Source organism: Macaca nemestrina, chromosome 8 (genome assembly GCF_043159975.1).
Source record: "Macaca nemestrina isolate mMacNem1 chromosome 8, mMacNem.hap1, whole genome shotgun sequence".
Lineage (NCBI taxonomy): Eukaryota > Metazoa > Chordata > Mammalia > Primates > Cercopithecidae > Macaca > Macaca nemestrina.
This window is the reverse complement of record NC_092132.1, coordinates 128577853-128598932: the sequence shown is the minus strand read 5'-3', so window position 1 is coordinate 128598932 and position 21080 is coordinate 128577853. Positions and strand designations below refer to the sequence as shown.

Sequence of the window (21080 nt, the reverse complement as noted above, 5' to 3'; positions counted from 1 at the left end):
CTGCCAGTTCACTGGGAAAGACGGGAGGCCACCAAAGCATTTCCTGTGGGGTCTAGAACCCTCCATGGATGATATCAGCTTCCTGTTTCCGCCAACCCAGGCGGTACTTCGCTCAGTAGCCTCGGGGTGGAAGTTTTCCGAGAGAGTGGCCAGACTCCTGAGCCATCCCTGATAGCATCTGTAGTTTTGATTTCTTCTTTATTCGTGAACGAACAAACTCCTGAGTCCCTCCCCGCCTCACCCCAACTGCCCCTGAAGGCCCTTCCTTCTCAAAGGCTGTTTCTGGAAGAAGTACCACCAGCTATCAGGCTAGAAATACTTTGTACCTGAAAAATCAAGTTTACTAATGTTCATTGTTTCAGTATTTAAACGTGTGACACTATATTGTGCCATACTTTATTCTTCTAATTTTTTATTTTATTTTATTTTTTTGAGACGGAGTCTCGCTCTGTCGCCCAGGCTGGAGTGCAGAGGCCGGATCTCAGCTCACTGCAAACTCCGCCTCCCGGGTTTACGCCATTCTCCCGCCTCAGCCTCCCGAGTAGCTGGGACTACAGGCGCCCGCCACCACGCCCGGCTGGTTCTAATTTTTAAATTATTTAATTTTTCTAGAAAATAGATACAAATAAGCAACATGAAAAAAATTTGAATAACAACAACACTGAGAAACCACCATTGTTAACACCTCGGCATGCAGAATTCTGTACCCTACTAGGGTTGCTTGTAAAACTACTCATTTTTCATATATCTAAACATTGGGTCATATCATGCAGACTATTTTAAAGCTCCTTTAAAACCCGTATCACAGATGCCTTTCATGTAAATAAATATCCATCATGGCATTATTTTTAATGTCTCTAAAAAGGTGTAGAAGATGTTCTCTTATTTGTTTAATGAATCCCCTAATGTACAATGAGGATATTTTCTTTTTTTTTTTTTTAATGTAGTATGAAAGGACAAGCCTTGAGTATTTATTACCTTTGTTTTTAACATAATGTTCAATTTGCTTACATAATTTAACAGCAAAATTGCTGAAACTTTGCCAGTTCTTGTGAGCCTGTGTGAGCTGACTCCAGCATGTCAACGCCTCTGTTCCTCCTAGTCGCCAGAACTGTACACTTCCCCGTATTAGTCTAGATGTGTTTCCTCGGTTGCAGGATTATTTCAGAAATTCCCTACTACAACTTGTTTGGTTTTAAGATTCACACTGAGGATACTTTCAATTTTTCATTACAATAAACTCCCATGAACAGTCTTCCAGCAAACTCAATTATTTCCTAGGTAGACATTTCTAGAAGTAGAATTGCTGAGTCAAAGGGCACATACATCTTCAGGTGTTCTCTTATCAAATTTACACTCCTGCAGTAGTATCTTAGATAGTTATGATGCCTACCCATCTCCTTAGAGCTCTATCACCCACGTCCAGGTGTGTCTTTGAAACACTAGAGATACCAGAGCTCTACATGCAGAAAGTGTCCTGGAACAAGACCCACTCTCCAACTGACTTCAGAGACAGCCCTGGTTTCCTCCTACACTGACCACGTCTTTTCAGGCTCCTTCCCAGGTTCCTTCTGTCATCTTTAATCCTGTATGCTGGTGTTCCCAAGGTGCCATATTTGGACTTCTCTACTCTTCCATGGCGATCTCATCTGGTCCTATGGCTTTAAATCCTGTCTAGAGTATCCTTCAGTAGTATCTTGCAGTAGTATCTTAGAAAGTCCCCATTGTCTTTGAATTTTGTCAACCTGAGTATTTTCATTTGTTTAAAAGAAAATCTTTGCCAACTTGATAGGGAAAAAAAGGTGGTCTTGTTGCCTTAATTTGCATTTATTTATTAATGTGGTTGGGATTTTTTATTATAAAAGGTTTATTTGTTTACTTGTCTTCCTTCCTGAATTTAACTCTTGATGTTCATTGCTAGCTTTCTAGTTGGGTATTTGTCTTTTCCTCTTTAATTTCTAAGATACCTAACGTTCTCCTCTTTTTCCACAATGTATAACATAGCAGTTAACAAACTATAGGCACAAAATAAATTTTTTTCTGAATAAAGGAAAAAATCTTTTTATAATTAAGATAATAGGCCACATAGAGCAAATATGTTCTCAGGTTGTCCTTTTCCCTTTAATGCCTGGCATATTGACACAAACATTTTCCTTTTATGTAATCATATCTTTTGCTTGATGGTGCCTGTCTTTAGCCTCAATGTACACAAGTCTGAAAATGATAATTACTCTTTAAATCTGTAATATTCTGAAATGTCTACATTTTTAATAAAAAATATTTAATTTGAATACATTTTAGTTTATATGCTATGAAATTTAAAATCTAACTTTCTCTTTTAATGCTTAACTAGTTGGCCCAGCACATTTGTTAAGCATTCCATCTTTTCTGCGTTGACCTGACCTGGCTTCCCTTACCTACTAATACCTAAGTATTTATACCCTTAATGTGTGCAAAGTGTTTATTTTTTAAATGTTCTCTTCTGTTGCATGACATTTCTGTATGTTCCTACAAAGCCCCATATTCTTTTAATTATTGAAACTTAAAATAGGTTTTAATGTCTGGCAGGGCAAGGGCCTCTCATTTTTCAAAATCCTCTTTTAGCACCTTTCCTTCCCAGGTGAAATTTTGTAAAGTTTCCCCAAACATTTTGTTAGTATTTTGATTGGCACTGTGTTAAATGTATTCATTAATCGACATCTTTACAATATTAAATCTTCCCACCTCTCCACCAGCTGGAAGTATTTTGTCCTTCCTCTGAACTCCCTTAGCACATTATACCTTAAAAAAAAATCACTTTCTAAACTATACCCACCCAATTTTTCAACTCTGAAACCTGAACGTCGTCCCCTCCCTCCCCTCCCCAACCTTCACCCCATCCAATCAATCAAGTTGTGTCAATGCTACCTCCTAAATTGTATCCACTTCTGCCTGTCCCCACCGCCAGCACTCTGCTCCAAGCTACCATCATTTCTGGCCTGGGCCACCCCACTGGCCTCCAAGTGACCTCCCTGCGTCCAACCTGGCTTCCAAGCTATCCTCTGCACTGTAGCCAAAATGATCTTTTAAAAGGCAAATCTGATGGTGGCAATATTCCCAAAGCTTCCCACCACGCTTGAAGAAGAGCTGAAAAAAACAAGCCTTGATGTGACCTGGCCCCTGCCCTCCCTTGCAGCTTGAATGCAGCCTCTCTTAAACTTATTCTTTCTGCTCTGTTCACAAAATATATCCAATGTTCTTGCCTACCCCAGGGCCTTTGCACATACTGTTTCCTCTCGTCTATTCTAAATCCCCCCCATCAACTCAGTTTAAGGAGGTTCAATTCCCCTGGCATATGTTCCCAGCATCCTACACAACTCCTTTTAGTCCTCATCAGGTTTGCAATTCCTTGTTTAAGTCAGTCTCCATACTGATAAGGCTAATGGTAATGATACAGAAGTGCTGGCAAAGGAAGGGTGTAGTACCTTTAAATGATACGGAAGTGGGGAACGGAAGTGCTGGGGAGGGGAAGGCATGGTCCCTGGCTAGGTCTCCACCCCTGGGCCTGTGCCCATGGACCTAAGTGAGGACAGGCATTTTTGCTTTCCTGCCCAAATGTTGCATTTCCCAAGACCATCCTGGCCTGCCATGCCCCCATCCTGTGCCTATAAATACCCCAAGACCCTAGAAGGCAGACATACATCAGCGGAGGAACACCTGGCCAGCTGGACATCCAGAGGAACGCACCGACAGGCACCGGCAGGCCACCGACCGGCAGAACAACACAGAATGTGGCTGGGGCAGTCAGAGGAGAACCTGGGCTGCCGAGAGGCCAGGCGAAAACCATCTATCTCCCTTGTGGCTCCCCCATCTGCTGAGAGCTACCTTCCCTCGATAAAACCTTGCACTCATTCTCCAAGCCCAGGTGTGATCCCATTCTTCCGCTACACCAAAGCAAGAACCCTGGAATATGAAAGCCCTCTGTCCTTGTGATAAGACAGGGGTCTAATTGAGCTGAGTAACACAAGCCGCCTATGGAAAGCTAAATTAAAAGAACACCTGTAACACACCTCCACTGGGCTTCAGCTGTAAACATTCACCCCAGACACTGCCATGGGGTCAGAGCCCCACAGCCTGCCCGTGTGCATGCTCCCCTAGAGGTTTGAGCAGTGGGGCACTGAAGAAGCGAGCCACAGCCCCATCACACACCCTGCGAGGGGGACAAGGGGACTTTTCCCATTTCAGTAATAATAAGAATAATATAAATAGTAAACCACTTTTTGACTAATAAGATATGGGCCATTCTATCCACTCTCTATCCCAGGTACTTTCCATGAAGAGACCTGGCTGCACCAGCTTGTGAAGGCAGGTGGTAAAGTTTTCAGGAATGTTGTGAGTTATTTGAGTGGTAGCTTGCAATCTGCCATGGTGAGAGTATTTGACCATGGAAATCAGTAAATGGTATAAACCCATGCTTTAAAAAAGAAAATCACCTTCTTCCTGAAGAGCCCGTTGTTAAACCTTTGCCAGCCCACCACAGTTGCCATGCCCTGTATCCTTTAGTCCTCAGCTCTGTAGGTAGCCCATTTTACAGACGGGGGAAAAAGAGGTTAAGTCACTTCCCCAAGATTCAAGAACAATTCAGGAGGCAAGCCACGCTATGAGTCCAGGTATCGAATTCCAGAGCATGAGCAGTTCACCTTTACGTCAGTGCGTTGTAATGTCAGGAAGGTGGGAGACACTGGTTTGACTTCTCTCCGATAGCCCCAGCATAGAGCTCAATGTTGAGCACAGCGAGCATTGCTCAATAAATATACACTTCACGCAAAAGTTGTTCGTGTCTCAGCACATGAAAAAAACAGAGATATTTTCTGATACGACTTGGCTAAAGTAGCATCAGAAAGATACCAGGCACGATGGCCAGAGGCCTGAATCTTGGTTCTAACGCCATCTTTAATTCAACAGGCAATTGCTAGCAAATCACTAGCAGTTTTCTCTTCTGCAAAAGAAGGACTTTGACTAGATGATCTTCATAGTCCCTTAATCTCTCAAATTATTTGAATTTACATATAACATAACATCTGTTATTTTCACAGGTGTATGGGCTCCTCTTTTGCTAGGTACTGTGTTTCCAAGATCTGTCGACCACAGCCTCCTCATTCTGTCTGGCAAATTCCTACTTTGCTTCAAAAATGTCATCTATTATTACCTCCTCTGGGAAGCCTTCCCTGATTGCCCAAAGCTAGTCACTCCCTGCATAGTGCCCCTATAACCCTGTTTTTATTTTAGGGGCTGAATCTAATTATTATAATGTAACAGTAGCCATCTCCCTTTTTTTTTTTTTTTTTTTTTTTTTTTTTTTTTTTTACCTTTTGTCATCTCCCATTCTAGAACTGTAAGCTGATAGAGGTGTACTGATATTATTGATTTTGTGTGTTCAGAGCATGTGTTTGTTGAGTAAATAAATGGGTGACACTTCTACCTGGGTCCTACCTTCAGAAATTCATATCTAATTGGTCTGGGGTTTGACCTAGGCACTGATCATTTAAAGTGTGGCCAAGGGTGAGGATCTCTTTTACACACGCACACACACACGTACACAACACCTGGTTCCAAACGTCTACATCAATGGCCCTACTTATTATTGAGATTGTTCTTTACTTCAATAGAGAGTTGAGGATTGGCTGCAATGTGCCTGTTATGATACCTACCCATCTCCTTATAGGCCAGCTCCATCACCCACGTCTACGAGTGTCTTTGAAACACTAGAGATACCAGAAGCTCTACATGCAAAAAGTGTCCTGGAACAAGACCCACTCTCCAACTGACTTCAGGGACAGCCTACGCTCCTGGTTTCCTCCTACTCTGACCACTCTTTCTCAGGCTCCTTCCCAAGTTCCTCCTGTCATCTTTAATCCTGCATGCTGGTATTCCCAAGCACCATATTTGGACTTCTCCACCCTATCATGGTAATCTTATCCGGTCCTGTGGCTTTAAATCCTGTCTAGATGCTGGTTGCTCGTCTACTCAACACCTTCCATGTCTTCCCATCCAAAGTCCTTGCCCTGCCTGACTTTCCAACCTCATCTCCCATCACTCTCTTCCCCACTGACTCCACTCCAGCCACACAGGCATTCTTGCTCTTCCCCATCAACACCAGGCTCCCTCCCACTTGTAATCTTGCTGTACCCTCTACCTGTGACAACCCCCTCCCCCAGATTCATGGACTTCCAGGCACTTCTCCAGTGAATACCAGTGGACCAAATGGAAAACCCAGCCCCAGGGAGCTCCTGCAATGGAGGAGGGAATGTGGATGGAGAGGAGGACGGAGGAAGGAGAGAAGGGGGGATGGATTTCCACAGCTGGCCCCATCCTGGGATTCAGGTCTCTGCTCCATGTCCCCTCCTCAGAGAGGCCTCCTTAACCAGCCTGCCCAACCCTCCCTCACTCTCCTTCCCTTACTTCTCACTATCTGAAATTATGTCACTTATTTTCTTTCTTGTCTGTCTTCCCCTCTATAATATAAGCTTTATGAAGATGGGGGCTTTACCTTCCTCCCTTCTATACCCCAGAGCTTAGAGCTGTGCCAGCCCATGGCAGGCAGGTCATAAATACTAGTTTGAATGAATGAACTACATCCCTTTGGAGCTGGACCAGTAATTTTTTTTATTGTGACTGCAATAGAATCTCCCATAGATCCACAGAAAATAACACCTGAGATGTGCTTATCTCAGGACAGAAAATTCAAAGGCTGAATTTTAAATAAATAGACCTAAACATTATCTCTTTCCATCTACTCCTAATTGGTAGCTAGCCAGACATTGACATTTTAACAAGAGTAGGAATCAGAGCGCAAATGAGAGACTATACTATCTATAAAATAATATTATTAAAAATTTATAATATGCCTGCTATAATTTTTGGTTTATGTATTTCTTTCTCTATACTCTTTATTTTCTCTGTCAAAGTATAATACCTCATTGATCTTCCTGCCTCTGGTTGTTCCCCAATTAACTCAGTCTTTATATCAACACCATTTCTTTTTTTGAAGACAATATCTTTGAGTTACTCTTCCTTGCACAGAAACCCTCAATGCCTTCTTATTTCCTGGCAAGTCAAGTCTAAATTCCCTTACAAGGCTTCTTTTGTTTTTAACTTTAAAAAAATGTGGTAAAATACACATAACATAGAATTTACCATCTTAATCATTTTTAAGTGTACAGCTCAATTGGGCTAAGTAGTTCACATTGCTGTACAACCATCATCACCATCCATATCCAGAACTCTTTTTGTCTTGCAAAACTGAATCTCTGGACCCATTAAACAAATCCACAATTTCCCCTCCCTTAACCCTTGGTACCCACCATTTGACTTTCCATCTCTAGGAATTTGACTACACTAGGTACTACATAAGGTTTTTAAGCTGTTTTATGCTTTGTTTCCCTCCCATGCTGATATGGTTTGACTCCCCCGAAATCTCACCTTGAATTTTAGCTCCCATAATTCCCATGTGTTGGGTGAGGTACCCGGTGGGAGAGAGTTGAATCATGGGGGCAGTTTCCCCCATACTGTTCTCATGGTAGTGAATAAGTCTCACGAGATCTGATGATTTTACAGGGGGGTTCCCCTTTCACTTGGTTCTCATTCTCTCATCTGTCACCATGTAAGATGTGCCTTTCGCCTTCTGCCATGATTGTGAGGCCTCCCCAGCCATGTGGAACTGAGTCCATTGAACCTCTTTTTCTTTACAAATCACCCAGTCTCAGGTATGTCTTTATCAGCAGCATGAAAACGGACTCCACATGCCCAGCACATGTAGGATAAGTCCCAGTGTAAGTACAAAATGCATTGCCACAGCTGTCAGACGAGCTTTTGGTCCTGTAGGAATGTGCTCACCTCACCCTGTGGCCTTTGCCTATGTGATTACCATAGTGAGAACATTCTCCCTTTCTCTCTTTGCCCATCCAAATTCTCCCTGTCCTTAAATATGGTCTTCAATTTTCGTATCTTCCTTGGCACCTCACCCCATTACTCTTGCCCATACTAGACTCTCTATTTCTGAAACTCATATTCCATTCATTGGAAATACCAAACATTTCAAATTTATGAATTCACCAGCTGTTCTTCGCAATATACCGTTGTCTCCTTCAAAAGTTTCTAAACTTCCAAATGGGGAAGGGATCATGTCTTACATGTCATCCATACCCTTCTCTTAGAAAAAGCAATTGATACAAAGTAGAAATTCAACAAATATTGACTAATATATGATTTTTACCTTCTTGAAGTTTTAAAATACTTCAAATTGCTCTCCAACATCACTGGGCAACTCTCTTGAATCTTTTCAAGAAAATGTAGTTACAGTCAATAACTGTCCATTGTTTAATCTGACCACGTGGATAAAAGATGGTTCTAGCATGGTTCCAACAGAGTTAAATTTGTAGAGGTGTGTTCCTGAAATGCGCTGCTGTGATCTCCCAGATCATGCAGAAGTTGCTTAAGTAAAATACTAATTGAGAAGTGAACCTTCACATCACCATTCAACATCTATCACTCAGCTCACTCTTTCCACACCAGTAAAAAGACCTAGAAACATCAGGATGATTATAAAGTGCAGATACTGGGAATTAGCACAAAGGCAAACCAGAAGCCGGCCTCTCTTGGCATCATTTTCTCACCTACCTGTGTAAATGAACCTTCCTGGGGCTCCTTTGCAGAACTGTTTAGATTTATAAGATAATGTCACCTCCACCACGCCTGGGATGTGCCGGGGAGGAGTCTGTACTCTGATGGCATGAGGGGTTATTAGCTGAGGAATGAATAGGCAGGGAAATAAAATACCCATTAGACAAGCCATCACCAAGGACATAAGGTGTACAGCATCTCCCACTATTGCTCCCCAGGGGCTTCTTTCTCTCTGCTCTACTCTAACTGTAGTACTTCTAGCTCCAAATGCACTCTGCACATCCCTGTCCTGTCTCTGTCTGTCTGTGTGTGTGTGTCTCTGTCTGTCCCTCTGTGTGTGTGTGTCTCTCTCTCTCTCCACGCCCCACCCCCTGCCCCACAACCTTGGAATTTCCTCTCAACTCAACCAATCTAGGTCCTTTATTTCTACAAGCCCAGCCCCAGTCCCTCTCACCTCCTGCTACCAACCCCACCCTCATCCCTGGAATCCTTTCCTCTGCTGAACTCCTATCCTGCTTATGACTTCAAATATTGATCTGGAAAATTCCAACTCCAACTTAGCACTGTCACTGATCTTTTTGTAATGTTTTATATTATGATGAAAGTCAAACACATCCAATTTAGAACATTTGGAAATTATAGAAAAATATTTTTAAAAAATTAACATCATAGAGATGATCAATATCAACATTTGTTTTGTTTCCAGTACCCTTCTATAAATGTGTGCTATATAACTAGATTTTACATCCATAGGCACTGTTATCCTTATTTTTTTTCCTGCTTAGTATTACAGTGTGAGCATATCCTTTCTCCTGTATCATTTGAAGTTTTTCAAAACATTTTTTAACGGTGGAGTGACATTCCATCACTTTACAATTCTAGATTTCTAAGTTTTCACCATTTTAAATAATACTTCAGTGGATACTTATCTTCTTAAGAAACTCATGCCCGATTTGCTATGACTTCTATGCTTTTTTACCCTTGGTGTTTGTGCTGCTGATGCTCTAGGAATGACTAGTTTCCCAGATCAAAACAATCTTTGGGCGAAAGGAAATCAGAGTAAGCCTGATGCCTCTGCCTACCTCGCTCCATACAAGCATGGTCCCAAACACCACTTGGAGACCATCAAAGAAGTTGTCCCCAATGATGATGACCATGGCTCCTCCTGTGGTCCAGCCTTCACTCGGGCTAATGGCTTTGATGCAGGGGGTAGCTAAGAAGACAGGAAAGAAAAAGTCAGGTTTGTTCTTTCATGGGTGTCCAACTTTTTGGCTTCCCAGGCCCACGTTGGAAGAAGAATAATTGTCTTGGGCCACATATAAAATACACTAATGCTAACGATAACTGATGAGCTAAAAGCAAACAAACAAAAAAGGTTCATGTATAATTTTTATGATATCCCCCACCACAGATAAGAAAAAGAATCCTTGCCTTCAAAGGATTAGACAACCACAAATAAACAAAAAAGTCCTTGCATTCAAAGGGCTGGACACCATATATGGTTGAAGCTTAGAGTGTTGGGGATGGGCTGCTTTTGAAAGCTGTTGGTCATTCCAAGAAGTTCAAGCTGAGATTTGTTGACTTGCCATCATTCCCTAATTGGCTGTTGGTTTTCACCGAGTCATTAAAGCCTAATGAGTTGACCATTATGTATGAAAAAGTAAAACACTTAGGTAATTGTGCAAAGGGTGTTTGAAAAACCCTGTTGTTTTTGCCCATATTTTTATAAGTTGATCACACTGGAAATGTGTAAATCCCCTTTCTCTCCCCACCTCCTCTGCCCTAAGATGTTAAGATTTACAAGGCCTGTTAATGGGCCAGAGAGAGAAGGAGAAAGCAAAATCTATCATAGTTGAAGGCTTTTTTCAGCTCTATCAAGAGACAATTTCTAATCACTCTACTAACTTTGTAGGAAGGATTTTCCCCACTTCTTCCATATGCTCCAGGCCTCTGGACTTTATATCCCAACAGGAACCCAATATGGTTTTCAGGCCATAACTAAAGTCAATCCATCACTCCATTTCCAAAGTTGACAGGGTCAAAGGTAGAGGAGAACTTTGGCAGGACTCCAAAAACATGAGCCCCCTTTGAACAGCCAGTCAATCACATCCAATCAGTCAAAAGAAACTGGATGGGTTCCTAGTCCTGAACTCTGGGATTTTCTTCTCCCCTTTCAGTGCTCACTGTGGGAGAATTAACACCACTCCAAATTCTTTACTGATTCAATCATTTTCTTTCAGTTCATTAATTCCTGTTTACAATGATACAAGATACATTTTCAGGCTGAGTTAGCGTGGGAGGTGGGGGTTGGGTGGTAATATATAACAAAACATCACACTAGAATAGTAGCCTAATTTGACCATACATTCTGTCTTATAAGGTCTTTCTATACCACTGAGTTGGGGCGTGCAGAAGGAAGGGGAATAACTAAAATGGAATTTACTTAGATTTGTCAGTTATCTTCATCGATATACTTTAATTTTTTGGACAACTTGAAGTTTAACAGTTACCAGTATTTCTAATTACTTTAATGCACTTGGAAAACTACCCAGAACAGACCGTGATTTCTTCTTGTCCAAGCAAACAAAAATCAATTAGCGTCAGTTTCTTTCCAAACATTGTTTTGTTTTGCCTACAATCTGTTTAAGGGCACATCTGACACTTATTCATACATGTCTGGCACTGCAGTGTTCCTGTTTAACTAAGATGTCATAGGTCTACGTTTGCCTGAAATGCCCGTCTCGCAAAAAGGAAAACACAGAACAGAATGGAAGAGAGTGGGAGGCATGAGGACTTGGCACGGGCTGGTAGACGTGTGGGGCTTACAGTGGAGCAGGCTGGAGTCCGTGTTTACAACTTCGTTAAGAAAAAATCCCACATGGTCCTGTGTACTTTCTCTTCTCTGACTGCGAGACATAAATTTGAAGTTCGAACAAGGAAATTCGTGGAGAATTTCATGTGTCTACTATGCTGAGCGCAGGCAGCCCTACCTTCTGATGGGTCAAGTCTTCTTGCTCTCCGTCCATGTTTGGAGTTGTTATGAACAAACATGTTGTCAGAAACAGCTAGGACGTGTCCATCCACGTTCACTGTTGTTGACAACACAACCTGCATATTGAAAGTAAAAAGGAAAAAGCGGGTGCAGTGGAATTAGTTTCACATAAAGTAGCAAATGCACCAAAATTCTTTTTTGCCACAATTCCATATAGCAAAGGGGAGATGGGACAGAACTTGGGACTCAACAGAGTTTTCTCCTTCTGTAATTATGTCAGAACTTTACAGAAAAAGTGGCTGCCCTTCATCCATGCATTGTCAAGAATCTTTGCTCAAAGCACACCCATGTAATGAAGTGGAGAAAATGGCTATCTGCCTGCTGCTTCCAGAAACCTGGTTCTCTATCAAAAGACCTGGACCACCACTGCCAGTAGAGCCTCCACCACAGAAAACTGGTTGTGTGCCACGTGGAAGCTGAGATCTACACACCAGCTGGAAAGTCACTTCTCCAAGCTCCGGAATGGGTTCTTGCACTTCAGACGGGTCCTGACATCATGCCCAGCACTGAGATGCTGGCTGGTGGATTGTCTGTGGTGTTGCTGCACAGTAGAGAGTGGTGGCAGTGATGCCTCGACTTTTGCTGAGAAGATAAGGTTGCCATAATTCAGTGTTGAAAACACAGGAAGTGTAGCATCTAATGAGGGTGAGGGGAGAGGTGGTGTGGAGCAGTGGGAGAACATGGGTTTGGAGTCAGGAAGAACTGAATTCAAATCCCAGGCCTGCTGTCGCCTAACTTGCAACCATGAAAAACTTACTTAATCTTGTCTAATCTCAGTTTTTCTTATCTGTAAGATATAAATACCAATGTGTATCTCACAGTGCTCAAATGAGGTATAATGAGATACAGGCACACATCCCTAGTCCAAGAATCTGAAATCCAAGATTCTCCAAAATCTAAACCTTTTTGAGCACTGACATGATGCTCAAAGGAAATGTTCATTGGAGCATTTTGGATTTTGGATTTTCCAGAGTAGGGATGCTCAACCAGTAAATACAGGATGCAAATATTTGAAAACCCCAAATCAGAAGCACTTCTAGTTCCAAGCATTTTGGATAAGGAATACTCGACCTGCAATACATATAAAGGCTTCAGCACAGTGCTTTGTGTGTGCCACACTGGGATGCATTCGTGTCCTAACTGCCTTGCCCATGCTGGGCTTGACCAGACCATAAGACAGATGACATTACTCACACACAGAGGTTATCCCATGGCCTAACCTCTGGGGGAAGTCCTAGAAAGAGGCAGATAGGAAATAGGTACCAACAGTTACAAGGCATGGTCCCTAACCTCAAAGAGTTCATTTTCTGGCTGGAGAATCATAGTTAACACAGGAAACAAGTAGCACAAAGATTGATATCGAATCAAGTTCCAGCATGTGTACTGCAGATCCGGGTCGGGGAGAAGCTCAAAGAAGTGGCTATCAGCAAAGGCTGACCAAGCATAGCAGAAGGGAGAAGACCTGGGTGGTGTTCCCACTGAATCACTTGACCCAGAACACGAGCCACCCTAGACATGAGTCTACTTCTCAGTTCACATCAGTTATGCTTGGCCATTATTATTATTATTTTTGAGAAAAGAACAATAACTTGTTATATACATACTCACGCACGTATGGACCTTTTGAGAAAGGGCACTAAATAGGTACAAAATGAAGAGTTGTGTTTAAAAATGACTCTTCCTGTCTACTCCCAAATTAAAACGGTTGATATTCTACATGTATTTGTCCTTTCTTATTTACTAAATGGAGGGCAGGGGGCTTGATCCTGCCATATCTTTTTTTTTTTTTTTTTTTGAGATAGAGTCTAACTTTGTTGCCCAGGCTGGAGTGCAGTGGCACCATCTTAGCTCACTGCAACCTCTGCCTCCTGGATTCAAGCAATTCTCCTGTCTCAGTTTCCTAAGTAGCTGGGATTACAGATGACTGCAACCATGCCCAGCTACTTTTTGTATTTTTAGTAGAGACAGGGTTTCACCGTATTGGCCAGGCTGGTCTTGAACTCCTGACCTCAAGTGATCCACCGGCCTCGGCCACCCAAAGTGCTGGGATTACAGAAGTGAGTCACAGTGCCCAGCCCTACTTTACCTCTGAATATGAAGGAATGAGGCAGCATTTCAAAAACCTTTTATTATGAATAATTTCAAGCAAACAAAAGAAACAGGATAGCATAATGAATCCCCAGTACTTATCATTCAGCTTCAAGAATTGTCAAAATATTGCCATTCTCATCTCAGCTACAGTAGACCCCTTATCCAAGAGGTCTATGCTCTAAGACCCCAGTGGATGTCTGAAACCTCAGAGAATATCAAACCCTATAACATGCTTTTTCCTATACATACCTATGATAAAGTATAATTTATAAATTAGGTGCAGTAAGACATTAATGACAATAACTAATATTTGAAATATAACAATTGTAAAAAGATATTGAAATAAAAGTATGTAAAGGTGGTTTCTCTCTTTTTCTCTCCAAATGTCTTATTGTACTGTACCTTGGGTAACTGAAACCACAGAAAGTGAAACCTCAAAAGTGGGCGGGGGGACTACTGTTTACCACCACCCACTCCCAACCCTCTACTCAACAATGATAATAATCACAGGTTTGGGTTTTTTTGTAGGTAAAATTTACATGCATTGAAATGCACAAATCTTAGCTGTCCAATTTACACTGAAATCAGGAAGTAAGACTATTTCCATCTCCCCAAAAAGTTATCCTGTGTTCCCTCCCAGTCCATCCTACCTCCATCACCAGCAAAGCAATACTTTTCTGATTTTTTTCTTTGCCCTAAAGAATTTTTCAATGACATCTTTTTAAGTTATTACATATTTTTAGCGTAATAGGTTTGGGAAAATCCCTAAAACCCATGAGTCCACAAATCATCTCATATAGTCTCACACCTTGAACATGGTGGTAACTTATGCAAAATTTTACATGAATAAGTGAGTGTCAGTCATCCAACCCAACAGATAATTGACTGAGCTTCTACTATGTGACAGGCCCCAGAGATTCAAAGAATAAACTTAAAGGAACTTCAGTTGTCATTCAGAAAATTATCAATATAATTGCTCACAATTCAGGAGTACATCCTGTCTAGTGCTGGGTCTGTTTTCAATTGTGTCCATGTTAACATGTTACAATCTGGGGAAATTCCTTCCAGAAAGTTCCTATCACACAGTGGCAAACATTAAGATGGCAGCATCCATCATTCCCCGCAAGTTCTCATGTTCTTATCAAAGTGATCTCAGCAAAACACAAGGTCATGTCACAGCCGAAGGGAGAGGTAGAGCCTCATGGCCACGAGGTTAAGATGAACATGAAGATAGTATTGCCTACCATCCAAAAATAATAGGAGAAGAGAGAGAAGAAAGAAGAATCAAACCACTCTTACAAATTGTGTGTGTGAATGCATTTACAAAGATATAACTGTCATCTCTGGAAAAAAAAAAAAGAGAGAAAACAAGGAGAGGGTGCTTTGGGCTTTAATTCTTCCTTTTTTTCTTTTTTTTTTTTTTGAGACAGAGTCTTGCTCTATCACCCAGGCTGAAGTGCAGTGCAATGGCCTGATCTCAGCTCACCACAACCTCTGCCTCCCATGTTCAAGCGATTCTCCTGCCTCAGCCTCCTGAGTGGCTGAGATTACAGGCACCCACCACCACACTAGGCTAATTTTTGTATTTTGTGGGTTTCGCCATGTTGGGCAGGCTGGTCTAGAACTCCTGACCTCAAGTGATCCTCCCGCCTCAGCCTCCCAAAGTGCTGGGATTACAGGCATGAGCCACCGTGCCCAGCCGTGGGCATTAAGTCTTAATGAGCTTTCCTAGGCACACTAAGGGGAACCTGGGCCCTCTCTGAGGATTGCGTGGAGGTAAACAGCCTTCTCTCTGAGGTTGCTTTAATTCACTCCACAAGCTCCTTGTCATACCATCCATTAATACTCCCTATGTGTTCCTGCCACAAATTTGGGGCTTTCACGAGCCAGCTGATTTCATCATTGTCCATTTGGGTGGAGTGAGACTTAGTTCCAAAGTGAACATTTCCCGAATGACATACCCTGATGGTTCAGATGCACTTCATTATTTTCTATTAACAATAGAAATAAATTTTAATCTCTTGCTGGCTCACGCTGGCCTCTCATGACAGCTAGGGAATTAACCTGAATTATGTCAGTGTCTGCAAAATTTATTACAAGATTTTAAATTATGTCCAAATGTATGTGCGTGTGCATCTGTACATATAGATGTGAGGCAAGTTCCAGGTTTTAATATTCCAAATATCTTAGATGGTGAGGTAGCTGGAAGAGCCTGCCAATTCAACTGAATTTGCAAAATGCGATGGATTTAATTCATAAACTCCGCAACAGGAAACCAGACCTGTTTGGTGGTTGTTTCTATACATAGAGACATGCACTTAAATACTGACTTTTACATACATTTGCTTTTACTTCTGGAAGAATGAACTACATTATACAGGTGAAGATATATTTGGTACAGTCAAAACTTCAAATTTAAATTCCTTCACTGTTTACTGATGAACAATGACAACGCTGATATTCGTCTATTTGGAGAAGTTAAGATTTCTGAATGTTTTAGGACCAAAGGAAGTGGAATGCGCATTCCAACATCATCTTACTCCCAGGCCTTCCCCTTCCACAAGCCAACTTCTTTCCCCTAGTGAGTATTTCCTGGGTCACGAAGGCTGACCCTTCCCATCTGGAATCAATCAGTCAACCCCTGACAACTTCCTGAAACACCTCACTCCATTTCCTGTTCTCTCCCCCTTCTCGTTTTCCCCCTGGTTTGCTTCACTCTTCAAAACTGCAGGCCACAGCAGCTTAATGTTAGAGGGTCAGGCACAGTTAGACTCCAAAACACTACACAAGGACACCTTTGACCTTCAAAAATCTTTACATCTTAGCTAAACAAATCAAGGTCAACATTTCTTACCATTACCTTGTTAACTATTTGTATGCATCTCTGCCAAGGGTCTTCTGATCATATAACCATCAATACCACTTATTCACCTAAGATCAACTGATCTGATTTAAAAGAAGCAAATGTGTATGGATAAAAGGTGCCATTTGGAGGTGCCTGAAACTGAAAATCACCAGCATTATATTAGCAAACATACGGAGAGTATTCCATACAAAGGAACTTCTATGCCTCATCGTCTCCTGTCACCTAGACCTGATAACGCGTCTTTTCTAAGGCTGTCAGACTCTATTGGCACTGCCATTCTGCTGGCATGGCCCTAAAGAATGCCAATTAGGAATACAGATGTCCATAATTTGCATGGGATGGACCCCCAGTTTCTGCTGCTGACACTGGTGACAGTTTTCATTTATTTCTTAGAGTTGATATATCTGTATTACAGCTCAAAGCCTGCAGATCTGAAAACTAAGTCACGGTAAATGATAGCTCTCCTCAACTGATACATTTCAATGCAAAAGCAACAACCAATTTATTTAGGACAAAGTACCTTCAACCCAAGGTTCCAAGAGAGAGAAATCAGGATCAATTGAAATCGCTTGCATTTTTTTCTAAATAAAAGTGGTTTTCGCTTTCTGCCATTCCCTATTTTGTTTTGATGTGATCTCTCATTTTTAGTAACACCAACTCAATAAACAGACCAATTGGAGAGTGACGGTGGTAGGTTCCATTTTAAATCATTTAATTATATGGCAGTGTTAGTTGGTTATACAGAAATAGAAACATGAATAAAAAGTCTGTATCTTCCCTTGAAAAATACAAGAAAGTTTTAAGAATGGAATCTACAAATACGTTAGCAGTCTTCTACCAGTACTCAAGAAAACTGATCGGCTTTCTCAAATTCTATTTTTCTTCTCATTACCCAAAAGTTCTCCCATGTCCCTCACTCCAATAATTTATACAAAGCAGGAGCTGAGTTGTAAAGGAGCCCTTTCCTGCTCATAAAAGGCCACAGTGGGAGTCACCCTTCAGGTGGACACATCCGTTAATCTGCCTGAACAGCTAATTTTCCAATAGAGGAGTTATTTCTTTAGTTATCAGAATGATAGCATGTGCCATGGAGACTTTTACCAAACTGACTTATTCCCACCCTTGGGTTATTTTTATGCCTTTCTCTAAAATGTCCTTGGCTTTTTGCAACACCAAGCGCGCGCGCGCTTGTGTGTGTGTGTGTGTGTGTGTTTTAAGTACTTATCCTTCTCAAAGCTCTAACTTTATGATTTAGTTGAATTACATAAGTCTGAGGAATGGCCAGTTGGGCCCTACTCCCAGCTAGGCTTTTTCAGCTCCTACCCAGGTGTTTCTACAAAGACCCTAAGTCTCATACAAAGAGGCTAAAAGAAAAAGAGAAGTCAAAATGAAAAATGTGTGGAATGACCAAATGATCTGCTCTTTGAAACAGACGACAATTCCAATGTCTGCAGTCACTAGAGAATAATTACACTGGTTAGAAACCTCCCCATATGGGCCAGAGTCCTTGCTTTGAAAACACACCAAGTTCTACCATTAGTCAGACACAGTTCCCCACCCTTTCAATGAGGGTCATGCACCTCCTAGCTGAATGTGGGGCCTTTGGTAGTTTAATCTCAGTAAAGCTATAACACATCGCATTTATAGCACACTCCACGTTGAAGACTCTGATACCCTACTTATGAATGTGCATACACTCAGCTAAATAAAATGGTCTCGAAAATTCCTGTTATTTTGCCAAGAATGGAAAAAAAATTCTTTATGACATTTTACATCTGGAAATGGAATTAAATTCATGATGTGCTTTTCCCTTATAACTGTTCAGTTGCCATATATGTTATTTCAGCTTTCCCAAAGCATAACTGTTATGTGGGATTTTATTTTCCACCTGTGGAAGGAGGAAAGGGACACAGAAACCATTAAAGGGACAGAGAAAATCAAGACAGACTTCTGGCTATGGCGGGCAACCAAGCTGCAAGTCCATATTGCAAGGAGAAATACACATCGGGTTTTTACACAATCCCAAATTCTCATCGTGGACAAGGTGAATCTAATGACACAGTTTTGTCTAAGCCTCCATTAATTCAATCCAGGCTAACAACAAACAAATGGGCTACTGCAGTTTGTTCCGCCCTACCACTTTATTCTTGGCACACATATTTTCAAGCCAGATTTAAGGCCCAGATTCTTCTTTGTTACGGGACTCCAGAGTCTCCAAAATTACCTTTAAACACCTACCCCACAAGCATGGATTTTGTCATTTTCTTTAAAAGGAATTCCCAGAATTCTCAGCAATGGTTGTTGTTTCATATTCCCAAAGGCTAAATTTTCTGTTCAGTGAAGGATCAAGTCCCAGACAGGAGAACACAGAGTTGACTGCCATAGAGACAGATGTGAGAGGTTCTGGACTACTCCAGCAGAGAGGGGACTGGGCATCAATGGTATTACTCCTGAGAAGATGTGTTCTTTTCCTTTTTTAAAAAACATACATATTTTTAATTCTGTCAAGTTTAAACTGATACACTTGATGGCAAGAATATAAATTAAACACTGGTCAATGTACTCAGTTTTTAAAATAATTTAACTATTTTACTTTGTGTGTGTGTGTGTGTGTGTGTATTTTCAACTTTTATTTTAGATTCAGGGAGTACCTGTGCAGGTTTATTACATGAATATGTTGTGTGACACTATGGTTTGAGATACAAATGATCCTGTCATCCAGTTAGTGAGAATAATCCCTAATAGGCAGTTTTTCAGTCCTCTCCATCCCTTTCTCTCCCTGCTGGTAATCCCTAGTGTCTATTACTCCCATCTTTATGTCCATTGGTACCCAAGGGACATCCTCTTACAAGTGAGAACACACAGTATTTGGTTTTCTGTTCCTATGTTAATTTGTTCAGGATCACGGCCTCCAGCTGTGTCCATGTTGCTGCAAAGGACATGATTTCATTCTTTTTTGTGGCTGTGTAGTATTCCATGGTGTCTACATACCACATTTTCTTTATCTGATCCACCATTGATGAGCATCTAGGTTGATTCCATGTCTTTGTTGTTGTGAATAATGTAGCAATGAACATACAAATGTGTGTGTCTTTTGGGTAAAACAATTTCCTTTCCTTTGAGTATACATCCAGCAATGGGATTGCTGGGTTGAATGATAGTTCGATTTTATTTTTTTCATTTTAACTAGAGAAGATACTTTCTTAAGGAACCAACCAGCACTGTGTTTCTGTCAGTCATTGGGTACTTTTTGGGACCCCTAGGTGCTCTGCTACATGCAATGGAAGCTTATAGAAAGTATTGTCACAGCCTCAAGGAGCTCACCCTGCAGTGGACAAAGCATAGCAAACACTAGACATAATCAGAAAATATTATTGCATGGTAATCTGTCATTGAGGATTGAGCTGTGTTGCCACTGTGTACTGTAGGGGCCCAATGGTGGGAAGAATCAGCGTGAATTGAAGGCGATCACAGCCATTTTCATCAAGAAAGTGAGATTTAAGAACAGGCCTTGAAGAATTGGGGGAGTTACACAACTCGAGGTTACTAAGATGATTATTCTGGCACCTAAAAAAATTCTAATTGGCATAAAGGAAGTAGTATGCCCAAGAGCTCTCTGCTGGTGTATTTTGGCCAATTTGGCTTTAGAATAAACACCTTTTAGAGCTTGCTTTTTAAAACCCAGTTGAGAATTCCAGTGGCAATTAAAAAAAAAAAATTACCTTTTCATGTCAGTGAGGAGTGTGAAGATCATTCATTTGCTTTGCAATACTGAATGTCCCTTCATTTTAACGGTCACAGATACTTGCTACTCCCTCCCTACCTCATTTTATTCCATTTAACCCATTGCTTTTCCCATCTAAAATTTGTGCCAAGTGGGATGGTTATGGTCAAGGGCAATATTTTACTAGCGAAAGTTTTGAGAGCCACAGGGGAGCCATAACATAGTTGATGCAGTTCTTTGTTTGGCTTGGGCATTCTTGCCTACGAAGCTCTAGCCCCAGGGACAGCCTGAATCACCTGTGGCCTATCAAAAATCAGGAGCACACAGGCCCTGGAAGCAGCTGAGGAACTATGCACTCTTATTGCAGGACTAAGAACACTTTGCTTTCCAGGAAGCTCTGCATTCGATAGCCCTGGAATGGGTTCAGGGGCAGGTTGTGTCCAAATTAGAGTCCCTTAAAATATTTGAGCATTTAGACTGTGTTTCCAGCTCACTGAAGTCTGACATATCCTCTCCCAAAAGTTCCCCAGGCAACTACTGCTTTTCATTTCTCACCTTGCCCTTTTACAAAGAACTCAAAACTCATTTCCTGGGTGAGTCAGTCAAGATTTCTGTCACCCTGATTCTTGTTCCCATTCAAGGCATCAAAATTTAGGGGTGGAGGCGGCAGAAGGTTCTAACATCAG

At 41.5% G+C, this 21080-nt stretch overlaps 1 protein-coding gene across 1 annotated transcript in view; it reads right to left on the bottom strand.

The window, feature by feature from the left end:
- LOC105482039 (EBF transcription factor 2) overlaps positions 1 to 21080 on the bottom strand; it is a 205540-nt gene that overhangs the window by 36948 nt on the left and 147512 nt on the right. Inside the window, exons 8-10 of the mRNA XM_011741899.2 lie at positions 11652 to 11769; positions 9744 to 9874; positions 8659 to 8785 (exon numbers count right to left, since the gene is read on the bottom strand). Of these exons, the coding sequence (XP_011740201.1) occupies positions 8659 to 8785; positions 9744 to 9874; positions 11652 to 11769 (376 nt within the window). The remainder of the gene's footprint in view (positions 1 to 8658; positions 8786 to 9743; positions 9875 to 11651; positions 11770 to 21080) is intronic.